This window comes from Thamnophis elegans, chromosome 2 (genome assembly GCF_009769535.1).
Source record: "Thamnophis elegans isolate rThaEle1 chromosome 2, rThaEle1.pri, whole genome shotgun sequence".
Taxonomy (NCBI): domain Eukaryota; kingdom Metazoa; phylum Chordata; class Lepidosauria; order Squamata; family Colubridae; genus Thamnophis; species Thamnophis elegans.
In genome coordinates, this window is record NC_045542.1 from 40,428,554 (window position 1) to 40,452,731 (window position 24,178).

The 24,178-nt window shown below is 42.1% G+C and overlaps 1 protein-coding gene across 3 annotated transcripts in view; it reads left to right on the forward strand.

The window, feature by feature from the left end:
- Nucleotides 1-24,178, forward strand: part of MAP2K6 (mitogen-activated protein kinase kinase 6) — a 120,943-nt gene that overhangs the window by 58,675 nt on the left and 38,090 nt on the right. For all 3 annotated transcript variants that reach the window (XM_032209993.1, XM_032209991.1, XM_032209994.1), the window contains exon 2: nt 16,964-17,030. In XM_032209993.1, the coding sequence (XP_032065884.1) occupies nt 16,964-17,030 (67 nt within the window). The remainder of the gene's footprint in view (nt 1-16,963; nt 17,031-24,178) is intronic.

Here is a 24,178-nt window from a genome sequence, read left to right on the forward strand (position 1 = left end):
CTTTTTAAGTTTCTTTAGACCGCAGATGTAATTAGAACTCACGAGCAGTGAGGAGACTTGCTGTTGTGGTTTAGAAAGCACTGATTAAATGCAGGAATCATTGAGTCAATGGGCACACCAATGTGTTCCCAAGTGCCTCTCTTTGTGCCTACTAGCCCCACTGACTCATTTGACATTTTAAAAACATTGTTTTAATAAAAAGAAATTAGTGGAACATCAAAGCAAAGTAAGAGCACAACATTTGATATCTCTCTCTCTCTCTCTCTCTCTCTCTCTCTCTCTCTCTCTCTCTCTTTCTCTCTTTCTCTCTTTCTCTCTTTCTCTCTTTCTTTTCAATAATGTCTCTTATTCCCATTGAGGGGCTGAAGCATCCTGGAAACTAGTTCATCTTCTGATTAATACAAATTTTATGACTAGTTGTGTCTACCATGGCAGATCCTTTGGGAACCATAAGCTCTCAAAGTTTCAGATGTGCCTCTCCTCTTACACGTCTGACTGGCTGTTTTTTAGAGAACTGTATAACTTTGTTGGAGAAGTTGAATATTTTTATTCAGGGGCAATAAAATAAGTTTCTCTCTTTCCTACCCTCACATTAATTTAAAAAAACAAAACAAGAGTATAACTTCAATTAATTTGATGATGACAAGGGAAGTTCCTACTTCCAATATACTTAAGTATATAGCATGCTATCATGCTTGTCTTTTTATACTATAGAAAACATAGTGCGTTTTTTTCTTTGAATCTGCTTACATTTCTTTTTGTCCTACAGCTTAGATATTTAAGTTTAAATATTAGATATTTAGAAATTTAAATTTTAAATTTAAATATTTAGATATTAAAGTCTTTGGATGTGCCTGGATGTGCCAAATTTTATGACTAGTTGTGTCTACCATGGCAGATCCTTTGGGAACCATAAGCTCTCAAAGTTTCAGATGTGCCTCTCCTCTTACACTTCTGACTCTGGCTGTTTTTTAGAGAACTGTATAACAGCTAGAACTGTTCTAGCTGTCTAGAAAGTTGCGGGCTTGCTTTATTAGACCAACTCTCACTGACCTGAGCCAGTATTAAAAATGTTCTTTTTTACACCTTAAGAAAAAGGGAAGGAATTCAAGTAAGTTGAAATAAGTGACTTAGGGGTGGTAGGCAAAGTAACTGGCTTACCTTAAACAGTTAATCACTTCTACATTTTCTCTCAGACACACTCACTCATCCTTGTACATTTTTTTCTCTCTTCAAGGAAATAGGAAAAGAAAGGCCACATTTTATGTTTTTCATGTTAGCTTAAAAGATCTCATTCAGGTATGTGGAGCATCAGATGACTGAACCTGGCTACTAAGAATGGTGCAGCCACCCGAAAAATAGCTTATTTGAATCAGGAAATGGAATTCTTGGTTGGAATTACCACAATATGACATCTGTTAAAGTGGGAGGAAAATATGCAGTAGTAGTTACATTATTTGGTGATAGCCTTTCCCTTCTGGGACTGAATGATTAATGGAACAAGTCACCTCTGCAGGATTTCCTGGCTTACATTGAAGGAGTGGAGTTTTTGTATAGCTGGTTTACACTTGTGGATTTTTAAAAGACACTGGAGGCTGCTCTACAACATATGTTGGGGTGAGATTAGTTGAATGTCAGGAAGTAGCAATTGTGACTTGCAGCCGGTGCTCAGGTGAAGGGGATGGATTAGGGGAAACAACCATTGACCTCTTTTTTGACATATGTATTCTTTGGCATTAGAACAGTTTTGTCATTGGACTTTCAGCAAATCAGAACATTGATTAAAATGATAGCAGAGGATAGAAAATGTTCTTTCTCCTAGATGAATTGGCAAGCAGATGGAAAGAAGACCAAATTCCTTAACGATAACACCGCTAGTTGCAAATGAATCACAATAACAATATTTACACCAAGAGTGGGCAAAGTTAACTTTTCAGATACTATGCTCAAGTCCCAGTATCATTAGCAGAATAATAGTTGTGAAGAAAAATAGAAACCTGAGTCCAGCCTCTTCTACATCTCTACCTCACATAGTAAAATGGGATAAAGGGGTGGTAGAATCAGGGATTCCAGTTGAATGCCATCGATTCCAGTTGATTTCAGTTGAATGCTATTGTTTGCTAATTTCCCTTGCTAGGTGATACTGTTGGTTCAACAATGCAACCTGTGTCAAATCCCTGGCCTGCATATTGTAAAACAGAAAGCCACCATGACCCGTTTGTTCTACTAGCTCAGTGGTTCCCAAACTTGGCAACTTTAAGACTTGTGGACTTCAACTCCCAGAATTCTCCAGCCAGCAGAGCTCTGTCTTAAAGTTGCCAAGTTTGGGAATCACTGTACTAGTTGAATATGGTTTGCACTGGCTAGATGCCATGTTCCAGATTTTGAGGGAGCTGCTCCCCTTGCCACATACACACACATGTCAGGGATTTAATCTGGAACTCAAGCCGTCTGCTTTTTGCTGGGCTATTCTTCTGTTTAGAAGAGCCGAGGTGGCGCAGTGGTTAAATGCAGCACTGCAGGCTACTTCAGCTGACTGCAGTTCTGCAGTTTGGCTTTTCAAATCTCACTGGCTAGGGGTTGACTCAGCATTCCATCCTTCCGAGGTGGGTAAAATGAGGACCCAGATTGTTGTTGGGGACAATATGCTGACTCTGTAAACCGCTTAGAGAGGGCTGAAAGCCCTATGAAGTGGTATATAAGTCTAACTGCTATTGCTATTGTTCAAACCATTTCTGTCCACGAACCTAAGGCCATCACCTTGTGGGCACTGTTCCCTCTAAGGTGCGCAGCTGCGTGGCCGCGCACGTTGCAAGAAAACCTCGCGCAGCAGTTTCTATCTGCTGCGCAGATTTCTGTAAAGGAAACGTGTGGAAGTCCTTTGCAGGCGGCTACAACTGGATCCGGCAGTGCTGTTGGAGGAGGAGGAGGCGAACCAGCCTGCCACCGCCGGCCACCGCCAGCCCCGCCGCTCTTCCCGCCCCCTTCCCAGCCCCACAGTCCAGCGGTCGCAGCAGAAAGAGCCCCAGGTCTCCGCTGCCGCTCCCCGCATTTTCTGGACGGGGATCCCTTGGAGAGGGGATTCCTTCCTGCGAGACTTCGTCCAGAAAACGCGGGGAGCGACAGCGGAGCCCCGGGGCTGCTTCTGCTGCGACCGCTGGACTGTGGGGCTGGGAAGGGGGCGGGAAGAGCAGCGGGGCTGGCGGTGGCCGGCGGTGGCAGGCTGGTTCGCCTCCTCCTCCTCCAACAGCACTGTCGGATTTCCGCCCAATGCTGCGGGGGCACCAGCGGGAGCTTTGGCGGCTTCACCTCAGCCGCAGCGCTGGGCAGCAAATGTGTTGGTACTGTTGGAGGAGGAAGAGGAGGCGGCAGCAATAGCACCTGAGGACAGGACAAGAACCAATGGAAACTTGTCAGAAGGAGACTCAAGCTGGAAATAAGGAGAAATCTGACAGTAAGAACAATTAAAATCAATGGAATCTTAATTCATTTGCTACAGGTTTTCAAAAGACTGGATAGCCATTTGTCTCAGATGATATAAAGACTCCTGCCTTGGACAAGGGGCTGGACTAGAAGACCTCCAGTATCCCTTCTGATTCTATGTTTTTAAAAACCACAAGCTTTTTACAGCTCGCTTGCAACTTTACCAAATTTAATTCAGCCATTTCCTTTTGTTATTAAATGGTTATTGCTAGTTCAATGCACATGCGCTCCACTTTTAAGATGCTGAAAAAATCCCCATGACCTGCAACAAAATTCATTCTTCCACTCTTATCTTGCCCTAACTTCTGATAGGTTCCTGAAATATAGATCTATAAAATTTAGTGAAAATATTTCTATCTATTTTAATACAGACTCGTAAAACAGATTGGGACAAATGACATTAGTGCTCTGGGATAATAGCAGGTTTACTCTATTTGGATTTTCAGATAAAAGGTATCTTTTGTGCTAAGTTCTAACAATGTAGTTCTCTAATGTAACTATGAAACAGTCCAAATATATAATTCCCCTCAGGGAGGAATTCTGGGAGTTGAAGTCCACAAGTCTTAAAGCTGTCACGTTTGAAGACCCCTGGGGTTTTTTTCCCCTAAAGGGTTAGGGGTGCAAGGGTCTTGTAACAACAGCTTTAAGACTTGCGTGCTTCAAATGCCAGACTTTCTGAGCCAACATTTTGGTTGCTAAGCAGGAGCGTTGTTAAGTGATACTGATATTATATAACACTTTTAATTAAGCGGGTACCTTGAATAAACATAACTTTGAGTTTCAAATAATACTGATTTTGTTGTCTTAGGTGACATCTGTGAAAAAAATTCAGGTGCTCAGGCATGAAAATATGCCGCTCAAACACTATACTTTTCTGCTCACACTGAAAAAAAATTAGAGGGAACATTGCTTGTGGGATAAATTTCTCCAAAGAAGAGGGATACCTTCCCATATCTCATATTACCTGGAGCAGTCTATGAAGATAATGTTAAGTCCCAAAGAACATGACTGTGAGTTTTATCTTACTTGGTTAGGAATTATTTAGCAAGGTAAATTAGGTGATTTCACACATAACTCTTATGTTTCTGTTGTGGCATTTTCAAGCACATCGAATATCAAACTGAATTTTACCTCAGTGATCATTTTTTCATGGCACACAGTAAGAAGAACTCAGGAAGTTGAAGGTTAATATGGATAATGCAAGAAAACAGATGGTTCTCTATTGCAAATCTAGATTATTATTAAAGCAATGAATGGAGATTTGTGATTGCTACTAAAATTATGGTAGTTTTTAAATTATGTCTCACTACATTTAGATGTTGTTATGATCTATTTTTGTATAGATTGCCACAAGGGGCAATTCATGCTTGAAAAGACAAGGAAATTCTTTAGAGCAGGGGTGGGCAACTATAGCTCCTTTATGACCTATGGACTTCAACTCCCAGCATGGTCAGGAATTCTGGAAGATGAAATCCACAGGTCATAAAGAGACCATAATCTCCCACTCCTGTTTTAGAGGATAATTTAATTAGAGCATTTAGTTTCATTTTCCCATACAATATTTTCCTTTACCATTTCACTCTTTGCACTCTCGCACAGTTAATACATATAGATTTTCCATGTGCGTTAGTATTTTTAGGTATAAAATAAAAGTGCCATTTCTAGAGTGTGAAACTGTTATTAGATCCAAACTGCAGAAATATAGATGCGTAGAGGCAGGAAGATACAGAAAGATCTAATCGCTCGCTGCCATCTGGTCGTTATCAGGATTTTTGTAGCTCTATACAAAACAGAATATAATGATAAAATATGAATCTACAGTCTGAACAGTATATAAAAATCTTTCATTTCCCTTACATAATCTGTACTGTCTAATTCTTAACACTTGCCTGTGATTTTAGTGTTGCTTGCCTTCCAAGAGCTTATCCGCCAATATATTATTACTTCTGTTTTCAATGACTAATATAGCAACAGCTTTGTAGGCAATCTTTTGATTTGATAAACTAGATTCTGTTGTCTTTGGAGACAGAAATAAATTTTATTAGATTGCTTCTTGACATTGGTATCTGACAGTTAGAACAATCAATCCGTGGAACCGGTTTGCCTCCAGAAGTTGTGGGTGCGCTATCATGGGAGGTTTTTAAGAAGAGGTTGGATGGCAGCTTGTCTGAAATGGTATAGAGTCTCCTGTTTGAGTGAGGAGTTGGACTAGAGCACCTCCAAAGTCCCTTCCAACTCTGTTATTCTTCACCCAAATCTGATGTCTTTCAGAAGAATTTTTGCAACAATGTCCTGACAGAATTTTTGCTTAAAACCAGGAAAAGAAGCTATGTACTTGGTCTTGTTTCATTAGGGCAAGGAACTTTACATGCCCACAGAGAATGCACACCTGCAATTTGTCTACCACTGTACTTTAGACTTTAGTGTTTGCTAAGCAGAAAATTGTAAAGTCTGACTTCATTGTCTGGACTGAAGTGAAAGAGAAAATTGAAATTAGACTGCTGAATCCCCCCCCCCCCCCGCTCTCTAAGAAGCATGGGTCATTATTGTGAACATTTCTTTTAAACATCCAAACTACATCTTCCAAAACCCAGGTGTGGCACTGTCCTTTTTGGCTGTAGTTTGCATACTCCACATCTAGAGAATTGCACATCTGAATACTCCTGATTTGAACTAATCTCCCTGACAAGGCTTAATTTTTCATGGTGCTGTTTTGCTTGTCGGTTTCTATGTTTTATATCATGGCACGGTCGGATGGAAGAGCCAAAAGAGATGTTCTTCAGACTCAAACACTGACTGTTTAAAGGCAGCCCTTTAAAACATGACTTATTAAGAATCACATGGATGATTCTTGGTAGCAGTATCCTGCTCTGTTCTGCCCAGCAGTCTACAATAACAAAAGAATATGAATGAATCGTGTACTAACCAGTGTCCTCCAGAACAACAGTAGCAATGCTATGTTCTGGAAGTTGCTAGGAGCTGTAGTGCAAGCCAGTGTGGGTTGCAGAGTTCAGAAGGAGGAGATTTGTATTGAAAACAAAACTGATTCTAGCAGAGTACTATGTAAACCTCTGGGATGAGAAAAAAGTGATCCTAGAGATTGCAGGCAGCAACGCCCCTTAGTAACACAGTGAAGCCGCAATGTCTTTAATGTTGTAAACTCCTCCCTTTGGCTTTTCTTCATTAGCCAAATGTAGGTCCTGCAGACTAAGGCCACTACCCACTCTTAAGTAACACACACACACACACACACACACACACACACACACACACAAACAGGCACCTTCCCCATATGATTTCTTTGAACCTTGTGGGCATGAGAAAGGTTATTATTTGTTTTGTGGTTTGAAGTGCTATAATTCACCTGAGATCAATTTAATGTTCCCTGTGCCCTAGCAGTAAGCTTCATAAGAATTCATTTGGCCTTCTACTTCTAAGAGCCTTTGGCAATCTGTTGATTTTTATAACCTCTTAGAATGCATGTGGGATCAAGTGCTCGATGCTTTTACAATAATTCCAAGGGTCACCATGCATTTTGGCTTCGCCTTAATCATCGAACATTGTGCTAGCTTAGCCCTTTTTCCATATGTTCCATGAATCCTCCTCTTTTTTTGTCATTCTCTACCTCCGTAACCCTCTTTCTATGTTAATAGCAATACCACTTGGACTGATGTACCGCTTCACAGGCTTTATAGCCCTCTCTAAGCGGTTTATAGGGTCAGCTTATTGCCCCCAACAATTTGGGTCCTCATTTTACCCACCTTGGAAGGATGGAAGGCTGAGTCAACCTCTTTGTTTTTGTCTGGTAGTCTACGAATGCAGCCAGTGGTGTAGGTAGACCAGAGATCAGGGATACCTCTTATAAACATTCAATAAGAAGTAGCCAAGATAGGCAGTGGGGAAACAGGTCCAGATGCACACCTGAAATTGGCACTTACGTTAGTTGCCGAAATCCCCTTTACTTGTCAAAAGGAAATTTGCTCATAATGCTACTATCCTTTTTATTTTGAAAATGTACAACCTTTTCCTCTAATAAACTAGTTGTGTTTTCAAATAAATTGCAGATTTACAGCAAAGGGGGGAATTCTGAATTATTCCTATGGGCCTACTGGTGCCATGATTTAAGCTATAATTTGAACAGTGAAAACTTTTTTTTTAAAAAAAAATCTTTTTGTTTGTCCCTACCTCGTTCCTTTATCTGGAATATAGCAGCAGTTTTAAAGCGGGGACAGGCAGTATAGTAGTTCTGGCAGGAATGGAGATTATAATGTAACGTCTTTTAAAAATGAAAACAAGAATCAATCAAGGATATGTGATCATGGATGGATCGTAGATAATGATTGCAGTGGGCTTATGATAGTTTGCAAGTCATTTAAGGATTTTTGGCAAGTTAAATTCAATAATAAACAATTAACAGAGGGCTTTGAAATTGGGCTTGTTGATGGGGTTACCTGTTGACTGCTTTGTTTAAATTGTGGCTGTTTTACAATGAGAGAAACTTATTATTGAAATATTTTTATCAGAATTTGACTGGTGAGGACAATCTATGTGTATCTTCGTTACTTTGTCTTTATGCACATTTTTCCTTTTTTTTCGTATTGTTTTGTTTTTCTTTTTTTCCTTTCCTTTTTGGATTTTATTTTTTAACTTTGGAAATAAAATAAAAAATATTTTTTAAAATTGAAAATAATATACAAGAATGCTTCACTAGTATATCCAATGCTTTAGGTGCCCAGCTGAGTGTGATCATTTGCTTTTCAGCAGGGATTGTGTCTGACAGTTTGAGTGAATGGGGAAAACCTTTGAGGCCAGCTCCCTGGATAACAGAATAATGGAGTTGGAAGGGACCTTGGAGGTCATCTAGCCCAACTCCCGCTCAAGCAGAAGATACCTGAGTAGCTGAATTGGCCTGTGCACAGAACATTGGGTGCATGGACAAAATAAGGAGGAGGAGGAAAAAGTAGACTGAGAAAGCATTTTGTTGCTTTCTCAAAGCATTAGAATGAGAGGTTGTTTAAGGAAATGCAAATAACATCTGAACAGAGCATAATTAATCAGGCATTAATTACCATGAGAGATGGTGATACCCCTAACCTGGATGGCTTTAAAAGGAAATTATCGAAGTCCAGGGCTATTAATGTGGAAGACTCCTTATTTACCTTCAAGTTGGTGGCAGCACATCATTTGCAGGGGAACAACTGTGAGAGGACTCTGCTTGCAAATAACCTGATGGACTGAGGAAGGTGATATACAACACAAAATACTGGATAAAATGGGCCTTGATCAGGTGTAACAGTTTTTTTCTTATCTTTTAAGTCTCCTGTGAGGCTTAGCAATCTTGTCTTTGCTCCCCTTTCCGGCAAACGTACTATGCATTGTGCAAGACTGAGAGCTAAAGGAGTAGCTGCATTTAAACCATGCCAGTCACAAATGAGATGCTTCAGCTTAGAGCCAACTGGGGTTCCATTATCTTTATGGATCCCAGTGTGGCTCGCCAGCCTCTGTCACAGCTATAGCCTTTCTCCTTTTCAATTTCCGGGCTTCCTGTTGCTCTTGACTGTCAATCATAGAAAATGGAAAACGATTAGGTTGCAAAACAACATCCTCTGTCTTTAGTACCAAGCAGACCATAAGACACCCCCCCCATGAAATAAAATGAAGGGACGGTTGCAGCTAAGTGTCTGCCTTAAAAAGAAGAAGAAAGGAATGTCCTGTCTGAGTATAATGGTTCCAGAGGGATGACATCATGATAGATTGGTGCTTTGTAATTGGCTATAGGGAGGGACGTGGTGGCTCAGTGGCTAAGTCACTGAGTTTTTCGATCAGAAAGGTCGGTAGTTCGGCGGTTCGAATCCCTAGTGCCGCATAACGGAGTGAGCTGCTGTTACTTGTCCTAGCTTCTGCCAACCTAGCAGTTCGAAAGCATGTAAAAATGCAAGTAGAAAAATAAGGACCACTTTGGTGGGAATGTAACAGTGTTCTGTGAGCATTCAGCATTTAGTCATGCCGGCCACATGACCGTGGAGACATCTTCAGACAGTGCTGGCTCTTTGGCTTTGAAATAGAGATGAGCACCGTCCCCTAGAGTCGGGAACGACTAGCACATATGTGCAAGGGGAACCTTTACTTATTATTATTAATTATTATTATTCCTCACAGCAGCCATTTAGAACACCTCAATGTTCTGGATACGTTCATCAGTTCCAAATGGTTGGACAGCGTTATCCCTGTGCAGCCTTGTAACTTTTGAGTTGTGCTTTTTTATCTGGGGAGGAGGGAACGTTGAAGTCAGCATTGATTCTTGCGGACTGCCTTGACCAGTGATGGCGAATGTTTTGGACTCAGTGTGTTGAAAATTCAGACAGTGCCTAACTTCACTCTGTGGCCATATCACATTCCCAAACAAAAGATAAGCAGTTTTCTACTGTCACTCCCATCTAGGCCATCATGAACTACTGCTGTCACTCAAAAAGGCTACCTGCACTGTTCTCCAAGGTGTATTCTCCTGGCAGCCTATTCAAGGTTGATCTGCGTCAACGAGGCCTTTGTTCTTGAAACGGCTTGGGAGGACGCTCTTCCATGACCTTTGCAGCCTCCAAAAACCAGGCAAAAGCATGCCCTGTTCTCATGAGCCTCTCAACATTCAGAGGTTCCAGAAGCCACATGAGAGAGAGACCTTCTTGGGCAACTTCCTGAGGGTTGGGAGGCTGCACAGAGCACATTTTATTTCAGGGCCCATTCCCAGGTGGACCCTGAAAATTGTACAAGAATGGGATGTAGTTTTGAGAATAGTTGTTGGTTATTGTTGAATGCTGGCATGTCACCCCAAATGTCATGTGACGCATGTATCATATTTCTCAATCGCTGTCTTAGACCCTACAGTTTTCTTGGCAAGATTTTAAAAGTAGTTTGCCTTCCCTTTAGGGCCAAAAGAGGGTGGCTGGCTGAAGGGCACCCAGCTTAATCACTCCACAGAGGTAGTTTGTTTAAACGGGTCTTAGCATTAGGGCCTCATAAGGAATGGCTTCATGAAGGGGTTTAACTTACCTAAAACCCTGCATATGTCATTCATTTCAGGTATTGGAAGATAATAGGCCAGAACTACTATAAATGAGATTGACTAGGCTGCTATTTGCCTTATTTCAGAAGAATTGAAGCTCCATTTGGGTCCTTAGAGGTCTGAGTGGTAAAACACACTTGTGAGGCCCAAACCTCACCCAGTGCCAGATTCCTCTGAAAGACAAATGACTGTTTTGTTTCTCAGTTTATTTTATGTGAGTGGGGATCTGAAGATTTGGCCACAAAGCACCTTTCCTCGATGGCTCTTGTTTAGTCTAAGGGTGTAAATGTTTGAAATGAGAACTGAAGGAATGCAATACGTCTTGTAGGTTTAGCTAATGTGGGTCTAAGAGGCTCACTGGATCAGACTAGCATCCTATTACAGACATTGAAAAGCAGCTTATTTAGACAACAACCCTTTCTTATCATCTACTCCTCAGGAGAGGTATTGTCAGCCCTTCAAGGTACACCTGAGTAGGATGCCAAAGTCATGTAGACCAGAATCCTCGGTCTGAGGACCGGCCCCTGGTCCGCAATATGCCAGCAACTGGTCTGCGCAAACAAGCAAAGCCCCATCCATGGGATGCAGGAAGCATGGAAAACCACACTTCCTCTGGTCCGTGAAAAAACCTTTCTCCATGGAACCAGTCCCTGGTGCCCAAAAGGTTGGGGGGGGGGCACTGAAGTAGGCCAATACTACTTATATTGTAAAGTGTCAGTAAGAGAATCATATAGGATATTAATATAGTCAACAATTCTGTCTTATAGAAAATCTCCCATTTAAGAATCCACCAGATTCCAGAGTAGATAATATTTTCCTGTAGTTGGATAACCATGTGAGACCAAACTTCATCAGAGTGTGATATCGCAGTGAGACAGTGGTCACTTTACCAATATCAAGACTGCTTATCTCTTAGTCTGAGATTAGCCTATGTTAGTTGGGGCTTTACGTTTTGAAGGTTGGAGAAATTCTGGGTTATCTTTCTCCCAATAAGTATGCTGTCACAATGAGAGAGTTAGCAGTTACAGTGTGTGATACCCTAGTATTGTTTTCTTTCAGTGCTACCTCTGTATAAAATCAGGAGGGGTGGCCATTGAGAATTTTGGGGTTAAGTGTCAGTAATGCATTGCTAACACTTGGCTCTAGTCTTTTGCTGACATTTGAAGCAGCCATTTACAGGTTATGAACCAGGGTTTGAATGCAGTGATGAGTAGAAGAAGTTTTTTTTTAAAAAAACAACAACAACAATAGTTTGAATCTTTACAAAATGGAGACATTTTATCAATTGGGAATATTGAGAATGTGATGTTTCTATGTTCCTATTATGTAATTGAGGCTCAATTTATTTTTGTGACCAGGGATGCTTATTACACATACGGGTAACCTCATGCTTAGGTACTGTAGAGTGTTTGCATTTGGTCTAGAAGCTCATGGAAAATGTAGCAATTGGTTGCTGATGGGTACATGTGACTCCCATATTGAAATACTGACTCTAGGAGGCGGTGCTCATCTCTGTTTCAAAGCTGAAGAGCCAGTGTTGTCCAAAGACATCTCCGTGGTCCTGTGGCCGGCATGGCTGAATGTCGAAGGCGCACAGAACGCTTTACCTTCCCACCAAAGGTGCATTTTTATATGTGTTTGAACTGCTAGGTTGGCAGAATCTGGGACAAGTAACGGGAGCTCACTCCATTACGCAGCACTAGGGATTTGAACTGCTGAACTGCCGACTTTTCTGATCGACAAGCTCAGCTTCTTAGCCACTGAGCCACTGCTCCCATATTCCATATCCTTATGATATAAATGGCACTAAATACTGTACAGTTAGCCCTTGACTTACAATCATTCATTTAGTGACTGTTGGAGTTACAGTGGCACTGAAAAAAGTGTTTTATATCTATTTTGCACATGCCCGTTGCAGCATTCCTGCAGTCAGGTAATCAAAATCTGGACACTTAGTAACTGGCATGTATTTATGACAGACGCACTATGCTGGGATCATTGTGATCATCTTTTGCAACCTTCTGACAAGCAAAGATTCACTTAACAGCTATGTTACTAATGTAACGACTTCAGTCATTCCCTTAACAACCATGGCAAGAAAGGTCATGAAATGAAGCACAATTCACTTAACAACTGTCTTGCTTATCAATGGAAATTTTGGACTCAATTGTGGTAGTAAGTCAAGAAATAATTGTAAGGTGGAACCAGGGAGGTTGAAGTGTTAAAAAAGGCATCGTTGTTAAGACCCTGCAGGTGCTCTTCTTCTCCAGAGCTGAGAAATGAGTGGAATTTCACTTATGGTAGAGTTTACATCCTTGAACTGATGTATAAATACGGTTAGATGCCCAGATTCTGCAGTGACTGATCGTCATTATAAGAGTTTCTCTCACATCTGCCTAAAAAAGAAACGAACTTATCTTGGGAAACTGAGCCACGGCCTTGAATCTTCTACAGCTAAGCTCCCGTGTTTGTGTTTCTTGAAAGTGATTTATTGCCCCACTCAGGGTAAAGCCCAAATCAGTTTTGTTTTGTTTTCATTTTCTTCACCTCCTTCCTGTGCATGTTTTTAACAGTTTATTATTTTTCTGGTGCATTTTATGTATTCTAAGCCGCTTGAGATAGTGTAATATTGGAAACAATATAGTACACTGAGTATTAAGAAGAAATAGCCCTGACAATCATTGTTGACATTTTAAGTATGTTCCCCAAAGCTGTTGGAAGAGAGAGTGACCTAGTTGCATAGATCGCACTTCTCAAATAGCTCCTATTATTTCCCCCTTAAAAGCCAGTCACTATAACCAGATCTTCTAAGATAGTTGCCCATTTGGTCTAGTACCGTGATGGCGAACCTATGGCATGTGTGCCAGAGGTGGCACGCAGAGCCCTCTCTGCAGGCATGCGAGCTGTTGCCCCAGCTCAGCTCCACCGCGCATTCGCACAGTCTTCCCAATCGCCAGCTGGTCTTTCTGGGTCTCTGCCAAGCATGTGCAGGGGGCAGGGCGCATGCGGAAGATCCGTGTGCATGTGAGGGGGGTCGTGTACATGAGAGCAGGGTAATGGGCCTGCACGAGGGTCTGTGGGTAGGAGCACGGGGGGGGGGTTGCAAGGGCATGTGTGTGGGGGCAGAGGACACAGGTGTCACACGCACTTTATATTATGGGTGTGCATGCACTTTTGGCATGCAACAACAAAAAGGTTAGCCATCACTGGTGTAGTACACCCAAGTTCATTTTTAAATCATTTAGTTTTGTGTATCTCTTTGCTGCCAATTAATGGATGTCTGCTAAGTGCTACCCAGAACAGCAGTAATAGGAAACAGATTTGCCTATACTTAGGAAAAGGTTGTTATCCAAAATCAGACTGGCCCCCAGTTTGTATTTTCAGAGTAGAAGTTAAAATGTGGCTTACTAAGAAAGCCCTGTGATGAGATGGTATAATACAAGCTTGAACCCTCATCCTGGCTTACTTTGGATGTTTTGCTCTCCTGGTCTTTGTCTTTTGTTGTAACTTTTTGTAATTTTGTACTGTTAATCCATTGTTTTATTACAGATAGTCCTCAACCATTCATTTAAAGAATGTTCAAAGTTATAATGGCACTGAAAAAAGTGATTTATGATTGTTTTTCACACTAAAGACCATTGCAGCATTTCCGCAATCAAGTGATCAAAATTCAGATGCTTGGCAAGTGGCATGTATTTATGACAGTTGCAATGTCCTGGGGTCATGTGATCAACTTGTGACCTGACAAACAAAGTCAGAGGGGAAACCAGATTCACTTAATAACTGTTACTAACTTAAGAAATGAAATGATTCACTTAACAACTGTGGCAAAAAAAGATTTTAAAATTGGACAAAACTTACTTAACAACTGTCTTGCTTAGCAACCGAAATTTGTAGCTGTAAATCAAGAACTACCTGTATATAATTTTGATTTTTAACCCTTTTATTCTAAAAGGGAATGTACATAAGCTGTTCTAGAATAATATGGAGATAACCTTGATGAAGATAATGCAAGATCTATTAAGGGAAAAGTAAAAGACAACTCTGTCCTGGGAAAGGAGAAGGCTTGAGAAATCCCTCTTAAAATGTATTTATTTAATCAAATTTAGACACTTCCCATCTCACTATCCCAGTGGCTGTGGGTGGTTTACAGGTAAAGATGATGGATATGAATATGATATCCATTCAAAATGGATTAAAAAAAATAAAGATCATAAAATCATGTAAAGAGACACAATTAAAATAGACTTAAAAGAAAGACAAGGAACAAGGAAAAACAAACATTAGAAAGATAAGTGAAAACACAGAGGGTGTGCCTTCAAGGTACCAACCACTCCCAAGGATACATGGTGCTCTTGGATACCCATGTGAGTTGTCAGAGCTACATCTTCATGCTCTTCTGGAAGATCAAGAGAGTGGGGGCCAACATACCCTGGGGCAAGGATGTTTCCATAAGGCAGGAGCAACCACAGAGTAAGAGCCTCTTCTTAGACTTCACCAAGAAACTACTCTGTTTCCCTGAAAGTAAGACCTCCCCAGATAATAATCCCAACTGTGCTTTTGAGCGACTGCGCTAAAATAAGCCCTCCCCTGAAAATATTGCAGCACAGCAGCAGCAGCCATGAAGTGACCATGCTCGCTGCCTCCTGTACCTCAAATAATAGGCCAAGTGCTTATTTTCAGGGCTCAAAACAAATTAGACCCTGTCTTATTTTCAGGAAAACATGGTAAGTTCTTTAACCGATGGGGTCAGATATTGGTCCTGCCATTGACTGTTGGGTTACTCAGCAGAATTTGCATAATATTGCTTAATATTGTTCTTATTGTCATAGAAGGAAGCCTGTTACCGTATATAAAACGATGAAGGAATAGGTGTCCAAATTGGTGGCCATGGATTTTTCAGTGATAAACCAAATAAATTGTCCTTCCTCCTACCTGTAGAATCTCAGCAGGATGTAAAAAGAGATTTTGGTAGTTTGCTTGCTGAAATTGCCTTGCTTATCTTTTTGGCTTCTGGGCTATCTGTGTTCAAATTTAAAGTATTTGGGAATCACCAGTAACTTCTTTTTATGCTTTTTGAGTAAAATAGACTTAAAGGTAAAAGTGCCCTTCACACATGTGCTAGTTGTTTCACGACTCTAGGGGGCGATGCTCATCTCCGTTTCAAAGCCAAAGAACCAGCACTGTCTGAAGACGTGTCCATGGTCATTTGGCTGTCATGACTAAATGCTGAAGGTGCACGGAACACTGTTACCTTCCCACCAAAGGTGGTCCCTGTTTTTCTACTTGTATTTTTTACATGCTTTCGAACTGCTAGGTTGACAGAAGTTGGGACAAGTAACAGCAGCTCTCTCCGTTAACGCAGTGCTAGGGATTTGAACCGCCAAAGTGCTGATGTTTCTGATCGACAAACTCAGCCTCTTAGCCACTGAGCCACTGCGTCCCTATAAAATAGACTTTACGGAAGCATTAACATGGATACTATTAGAGCCTCCAATGTGCAAGCCAACCAATCTCGACTAATAAAGCTTTCATTTTTTGTGCTTGGAATGAATCCCATTCATGCAATTTTAAATAAAATGTGTACTTTGGTTCCTTTGTGGCATCCCAGATGTTAAAATACATGGGGGTCAAGAAGGGTCAGGGTGAGAGATTCGAAGCTATTAAAAGGCTCTACACAAAAGCTCTTTTCTTTGAAGACTTTGGCTTTTCAGGTTTGCCACATGCATCATCTGTCAGGGTCTCATTCTCTCCAGATTATTTTAAGGCTTGGATTTCTACTAAGTCTTTCTAAGAAATGATGGGTTATGGTGTATCATTCTGCCATCTTGAATAGAGTATTGTGTTTGTATTTGTATTTCTATTTATTATACTTGTCTGCCGCCATATTCCCCGGGGGGACTCAGGGCGGCGAACAAACACATGGGGAAGGGGGCAATACAAAAACAAACGAGACAAATGGGATACAAAGACAAATTAAAAACTACACAACAATCAGCAATTCGAGTGGGGCTGGGAACTCATCAGCCCCAGGCCTGCCGGAACAGCCAGGTCTTGATGGCTTTGCGGAAAGCCTGAAGGGTGGTGAGGGTCTGAATCTCCACGGGGAGATTGTTCCAGAGGGCCGGAGCAGCCACAGAAAAGGCCCTCCCCCGGGGGGGTTGACAGTCGACATTGACTAGCTGATGGTATCCAGAGGAGGCCTAATCTGTGGGATCTGATTGGTGGAAGGGAGAATACGCAGATAGATACCTAAATATATTAGGGCTTATTGAGGCTGAAAGTAAGTCTACGCAAAGGACTTTATATGTGGAACCTTGCATTCCTCAAGAAAAGTGATTGATATTTATGGCAGACTTTGCGAGGTAAGGCTAAACCTTAATTTAAAAAATTAATGCATTGTTTTTTTAAATTTCTCAGGCAAGAAGAAAAATCCAGGGTTGAAAATTCCTAAAGAAGCATTTGAACAACCACAGACAAGCTCAACGTATGTATATCTTAATATTATTATGGTGAGGGGGGGCATGGAGAGGGGGCTGGAGCAGTTCAACCTCAATCCCTATCTTAATTCCATGGGTTTCAACAGATTTTAACAGATCTGAAGGGAGACTAGAGCTAGAGTGGCTTATCAGCTCTCCTTTGTTGCAAGTGCTGTGTTTGATTAATAGTGAGAGCAAAGAGCACCTTTGATGAGAACTAAGGAGGGTGCTAATTCAGTGAGTTTATGTTGCACAGAATTAATAACCAGCCAGGTGGTGTCACCTGCAAAAGCTGGACTGTGATACTGAGATCTAAAAAAGATGTTAATAAGCCCTTAACTCCTATGAGCCTGTCCTAACATCTTTAGGACGGGTTCATAGGAGTTAAAGGCTTATTATTCTGTAGGTTTATGGAGGTGGCAGAGGTTTGATAATTGGCTGGAAGTTTTCCAGGTCTGTTCAGAGTTTCAGGAGTCAGCGGATTGAGAATTATTTGGAGCGACCCTCTGGATAATCCAGTAGATGAAATTGCCTGTCTCCTGTGCTTGATGAACGGCTAGCTAGAGCTATATGGTTAGGGGTTCCCATGCTCTGTCTGCCCCAGACCTACCGTATTTTTCGGAGTATAAGACGCACCAAGGTTTTGAAGAGGCAAATTAAAAAATATATTTTTTGGCACTCTGCAAACCTCCGCAAAATGGCCTGTTTTTCATGAAAACGGACCCATTCCCCCCCAAAGGGCATTAATAGCCTTTAGGAAGCTTGTAGACTGCTCCTGGGGGGGGGGGGCAAAAATGAGCAAAAAATAGCCCATTTTCCCCCCAAACGGGCCTGTTTTTTTTGTCAAAAATAGGGCATAGATAGCCTTTAGAAGGCTTATAAAGTGCTGCTGGGGGGAGGGAATTGACCAAAAAATGACCCATTTTTTTGCTCATTTCTGCCCTCCCCAGCCCCCAGGAGCTCTCTGAAAGCCACCTAAAAGCTATGCATAGCCATTTTGGTGAAGGGGGCGGGGTTTCAGGAGGCAAAATATGCTGTATTATGTATAAGATTTAAAGCCTCTTTTTTGAGGGAAAAAGGTGCATCTTATACTCTGAAAAATACGGTAATTGCCCTAGTTTCCGGTTGTTGGTCCCGAATGCATGCTTGGCTTGTAATAAAGTTTTCCTCATATACAATCTAACAATAGCACTTAGACATATACAACTTCATAATGCTTTACAGCTCCCTCTAAGCGGTTTACAGAGTCAGTATATTGCCCCCAACAATCTGGGTCCTCCTTTCTCCAGCTGATGGCACAGGGGGGTCCAGGAGTGGGTTGTTCAATCCTTATTTGCCCAAGAGACTGAGTCAGAATTGAAGCCACACCTCCAGCTTCTCCTGCTGACTTCCAATTCTGACTCAATCTTGCCCGATAAGAGATGTAAAATTTATTGCTGTGAGTGAAAATTGTTTTTTTTAGAGTTAGTTTGCTTTAAAGTATTTTTTTCTTGTTTTTTAATGTTACTAGCTGATGGAAGGTGTTGAACTTGGCTCACAAGTTCTTTTCCACTTGGTTACTGTTAGAGTGGTGAAGAGTTTGGGCTAGGTCCTGATTGAGGTTTCCAGGTTCCTTGCAGGCAAGCAGCTGATGGGGCGGCTATCAGAGATCTATTGCAGTTCCGTTCGGCTTGATTACTGCTTGCTGACTCGTGCACGGGCCCGGGAGGTTTCCCTGCATGCTGCTGGTTCTCAGGGACTGCAGCTGGTGAGGTCGAAGCTACTGCTGTGAAGGGTGCGCGGCGGAGCGCAGGCGCTCCCATGAGGCTGCAAACAGTCCAGAACACAGGAGGGCCCGTTTGGCGCTGGCTGGACTTGCGGAGGGCCGAGCTAGCTGATCCACATGTTCTTGGGGCCGTTTGCTCGCCGACAACCATTTGTTTTCTGGACGCTATTCCCTCATGAGTATGGGGCCCTGGGGGTGGCCATTTGGGAGAGCTTCTTGGTTGGTGGCCATCTTGGGAAGGTCCTTGTGGTTAGTGGCCATGAGGTGGCAGCCATTTTGTTTGGAACTCCGGTGGGTCACATGGTCGACAGCCATTTTGTTTTCCCTTTTTCACTGCCACGAAGCTCATTGCGACTGCCGGCTCTGGTGAGAACAGTCGCAGATTGCTGTGCTGGTTACCGAACTGAGCAGAGTGAGGCCTTGGGGCAAAGAGTATTGCTACATTGCCATGGCTGATTACCCCAGTGAGAGCACCTCTGGGGTGGCTTCTGCAGCTCCATCGAAGAGCTCCAAGAAGAGGAGAGTTCCCCTCAGGATCCTCCTTCCCTAGTGAAGCAAGCTCCTCAGGCAAGGAGTACAGGGGATGGGGAGAAGAGCCCTCCAGGAAGACAGAGGTGCTGTTTGTTTCTTTCCAGCCTTCTACCATTGGGTCACGGGTGTCCCCCTCTACCATTGGGTGATGGTTACGGGCTTGTATTGCCCGAGCCTATGAGGTGAAGGTAAGCTGGTGCCACAGGGATAACGGCTCATTCAACTAGGAGTGCGGCCACAACTGCCTTGTGGAACACTCAGGCTCCAATTGGGGATATTTGCAGAGCTGCAACATGGGTTTCCCCTTCACCTTTTATTAGGTATTACAGATTGGATGCTTTTGCATCTGCCGAGGCGTCATTTGGTTGTCGGGTGCTTCAAGGAGTTCATGCTCCCTCGGGTACCATGGACCAGTGAGCTCTCGCCCTAGGGACTGAGGCTTTGGTATGTCCCACTCCTGGACCCTCCTGCGCTATCAGCTGGAGAAGAAACGTTGGTCCTACCACACTTCTCAGCGTAGTGCAGGACGGTCCAGGTCCCACCCTTGTTTGTTGTTTAGTTAGGTCCGTGTCTCCGGGGCTATTAATGCTACGGGCAGGGCCTGCTCTTCTTCTGTTTCTCTAGTTGGAGTTGCACCTTGTCGGAATTGGAAGTCAGTAGGGGAAGCTGGAGGCGTGGCTTCAATTTTGACTCAGTCTCTTGGGCAAATAAGGATTGAACAACCCACTCCTGGACCGTCCTGCGCCACGCTGAGAACATTCACCTGGGACCAACGTTCCTTTACCAACCCCGGAAGGATGGAAGGCTGAGTCAATCTTGAGTTGGGGAGAATCAAACTGATGAACTGCAGACACCCGGCATTCAGCAGCAGAGGCCTGCAGTACTGCATTCTAACCACTGTGCCACTCCGGCTCTAGTTCTGCATGAGAGAGTCAACTTTGCATGTATTATGTGAACCTTGCAGGACATGGGGTCAGAGGTGGGGTGCCCTTCTTGCAAATGTGCCCATCAATGTTTTGTTTGGTAGCATCTCTGGTGTAGGAACAGTGGTTGTTGTGATTGTCATTTGAAAGGACTCCAGTGACTTCTGGGGCTACTGCTCTGCAGAAACCAGACATGAGATCCTGCTCATGAAGTTTAGCTCTAGAGATCAGCTAGTACTGCTGTTAGTGTATCAGAACTTTCTGCTACAAAGTGCCTGCCCTACCTGAGCTGCTTGATGCTGTGGCCAGTTTTGTCAGAATATTCATGAACTGGCAAGAGATATGATAACAAGGTCAGCCAATGTATAGACATGGCAACTGGGTCAGCCAATGGGAACTGTTTGGTGACTGAGAGCCATGCCATATGGCTTGGAGCCTAGGCAGGACTTACCTATGTAGCTATGAGTCTGTGCAAGAAAACTAATCTAGTCTGCTCTCTGAATTGAAACTGAAACCATCTCTCCTCTGCCTGTGTTTTTCCTGTAACTCTATCACATTGGAAGAATCTGCTGTTGGTGTTATTATGTATGTAAAGAAGTTAATGAATCCTGTTGAATCAGTTATCTGTGTGAGCTTTCTGGATGGGATTTCTGCAACAAAACTCTGACAAGTTTGGCAGTAAAGATTCCAGAACCTAAGGCATTGGGGACTTAAGTTTGCCTTCTTTTTTAGATGTGGATTCATGGGTAGCTTGGGGATTCATAGCATGAACTTAGATTATTGAGAGACTGACTGTGGGGGGGGGGGGGTCTTATGTTAGACATTATCTTTCTCTCAGAATGGGATAGCACTACCCCAGACAGAGTTCTTACATTGCATTCTAACAAGCTGACTGCTTAAACGTTTGGACTCTTCAGTTGTGCAGTTTTCATTCATTTCAAGGCTGTGATGTAGATGAAAGTATCAGGCAACATTTTCTTGCTTGATCTGCAACAATCATCAGGAGGAAAACCAAGTTTCTCTTCGCTGTCTTGTCTCTTGTTTTCTGGGTTTGTGTTACGTCTTCTGTTAGCTTCGAAGTCTGATGGGGCCTGGAAAGCCCTTAAAGTCCTTTCCACTGCTTCCAGGAAAAAGATAATGTTTGCCTAGTGTGGAGGGTCACGGAGAGTGACTTGGAGCCTTGACATTTGCTGGATTAATGATTTCTTGATACCTTGACAAATTTGTCAGATAATACAGAGACTTGCTTTACTGAATTGTGTCAAGCCTTCCTTTCTTTCTAGTTTGGCAGTCAGCTAGGATAACAACCTTTTTTTCCCACTTGCTCTTGACTCTGTCTGCTGTATTTCCTTTCAAAAAGGAGGTCTGTTTTATCTTATAAGTTCCTTTGGATGTAGTTTCTAAGCATACAGTATCTGTTTTTTTCCCGTGCTTCCCTCTTCTTTTAGTTGATAACAAGGCATCCAAAACACCAACAGAAGTACAGTCTCCACCAAGAACCCGATGCTGCTCTAGTAATCAACAGAATGCTGAACATTCTTAATGTTCTCATAAGAGAAATGTTCTTAAGGCTGAATGTTCTCTTGTGATCAATTTCCTAGAGCAGAACTATTTCTCTTCTCCTTTCTTTAGCTTTCAGTTGGCCATACCTATATCATTGGCAAATGTCGAGAAATTAATAGCAATTCAGGTGTGACTATCTCACCAGCAGAAATTTAATGAGCCACTGGTAGGGAAGAAGTTACCCGTTTGGCAATGGGGAAGGTTTAAAGCTACTGTAGAATCAGTGGTGAAATTCAAATTTTTTTACTTTCGGTTTGGTGGGCGTGGCGGGGGAAGGATGCTGCAAAATCCCCATTCCCTCCCCACTCCTGGGAGAAGTATATTGCAAAATCTCCGTTCCAGGTTGTATTTGCCCGTTCTCCGAAGTACACAAAATTTCCGCTACCGGTTCTGCAGAACCTGTCAGAACTGACTGAATTTCAACCCCGTTGAAATTGTAGAATGATCAGTGGATAAATCGAAGTGGCCACGATCACTTATGAAGTCCATGTAAAAATAACTCTTTGATAAAGATACAGATTTATAGGAGCTTCCACTGTAAATAAGGTGTATAGTTGCACTGTTCCCGTGTTCATATGTTACATTTCTGGTTATTTGATATGGCCCATCACAAGAGTCTACTGCTGTTTCTACCCTCTTGCCTCCTGTGTCCTTAAGTCTGTCTTAGTGTTATGATAGCCCCAACAGTCTTTTTTTTTAAGTTTCTGTTTCTTCAAGGTTCAGTGGCAGTGTCCTTTTTCACTGCCCTAGTTTTCTGCACTATAATCAATATGTCTTGCAGATATAGGGCACTAAGTAAAATCAACATTAACAACATTAATAAGTCAGGAAAGGTCAGGAAAGTGGGAGAGGGTCTTTAACCTTCCCAGTTTATTAATCCTAACCTATTATTCTAACACACAATGGCTAGTGGCACAAGCTGTGCCTGCATATATGTATGAATGTATGCATGTGTGTGGAGGCTGTCATTTATTAGTCCCTCATATAACGTGGCCGGTTATGTCTTAAAACTGGTCCACTCCAGTTCTGTGAAATATCTGCAGCAATTCACTGCACGTTGTGCATCACGTTGTGATGACACAATATTTTCCCACTTCACATTATTAATTGCTGCTGATTGGGAACTGGATAGGGAGTAATGATATTGATAACTGTTTTGTATTTACCACAGTATCAAAATATTCATGAAAATTCTAAAAACTATTCTAATGTTATGTGAGGCAAGCCATTTAAAACAGACAGCGAATATATTTTCAGTACTGTATTGCTATTTAGGAGTTCTGAGTTATTTAAGCAGCCTTTTTTAAAAATAAGAACAATTTAAGAAAAGGAAAGGCCTATTTGGAATTTGAAATACAGTAAGCAAATTTCTATTAATATCAGAAGTTGAAAATTCATGGATACAGGGACTTTGGATTATGTTGAGGAATTCAGCTTAATGTCTTCTGCAGGATCCAATCTGGGTCGGACCAGAGGTTTTGTCTTCTGAGCTTTCAGACTCATGCTAAAACCCATCTTCAGGGAACTTCTCTCTAGCAGAGTGTGTGCTGTTTTGTGTGTGGTATTTATAGTGCCTATTGTAAGTGATTGGGGTGTGTTGATGGCTGGCTTTTAAGTCATTAGCTGTTGTTTGTGTGCTGCCCAGCCCTGGTCTTCTAAATACTTGATAGGCTGGTGGTAAATCAGCACTCCTATAGGCTTACTGGGGGTATGTGTGTTTCCCAGGCTTCAATCACTTCCCCAGCTGTTTTTGTCCCTGCCCGTCCAACAATCTTGGTTATTGCAAAGTTGAATGTGTGTCCTTGTTCATTGCAGTGTGGGGCTACCAATGAGTTCAGGTCTCCTTGTTTGACCACTTGCAGTCTGGTCTGAAAGACCCAGTGACCTACCCAGATTGGATCCTTTCTCATTATCCTGGGACACATATATTCCCTTTATTCATTAACATCTTCTGATTTTTCTGTGTTAAGTTATAGTCGACTTAAGCAGGAGCCTTTTTAAAAAGAAACGTTGCTGGTCCTTTGTAAAAGAAGGGATTCATGACAAAGTTCATCCGTGCTCAGGTTACTTGGAGCTATTTCTGTCATGGATAATGCAAGATAAATAAGGTATTTGAAAGATAAATAAGGTATAATGCAAGATAAATAAGACATTTTCCAGGTAAGCTTACTTCTCTGTGCAATTCATCAGATTAGATTAAATGAAAACTGAACATTTACAGTATATCTCTTTAGGCACACAATTAAAATAAAACAGAGGGTTAGAGGAAAGGAGTGATAATGAACCCCAACTTCAGCAATATATAAGACATGAAGATCAAACATAATATATGGCTCTTTTGTGGTGAGTAAAAGGTATTTTGAAGAGTTCATCA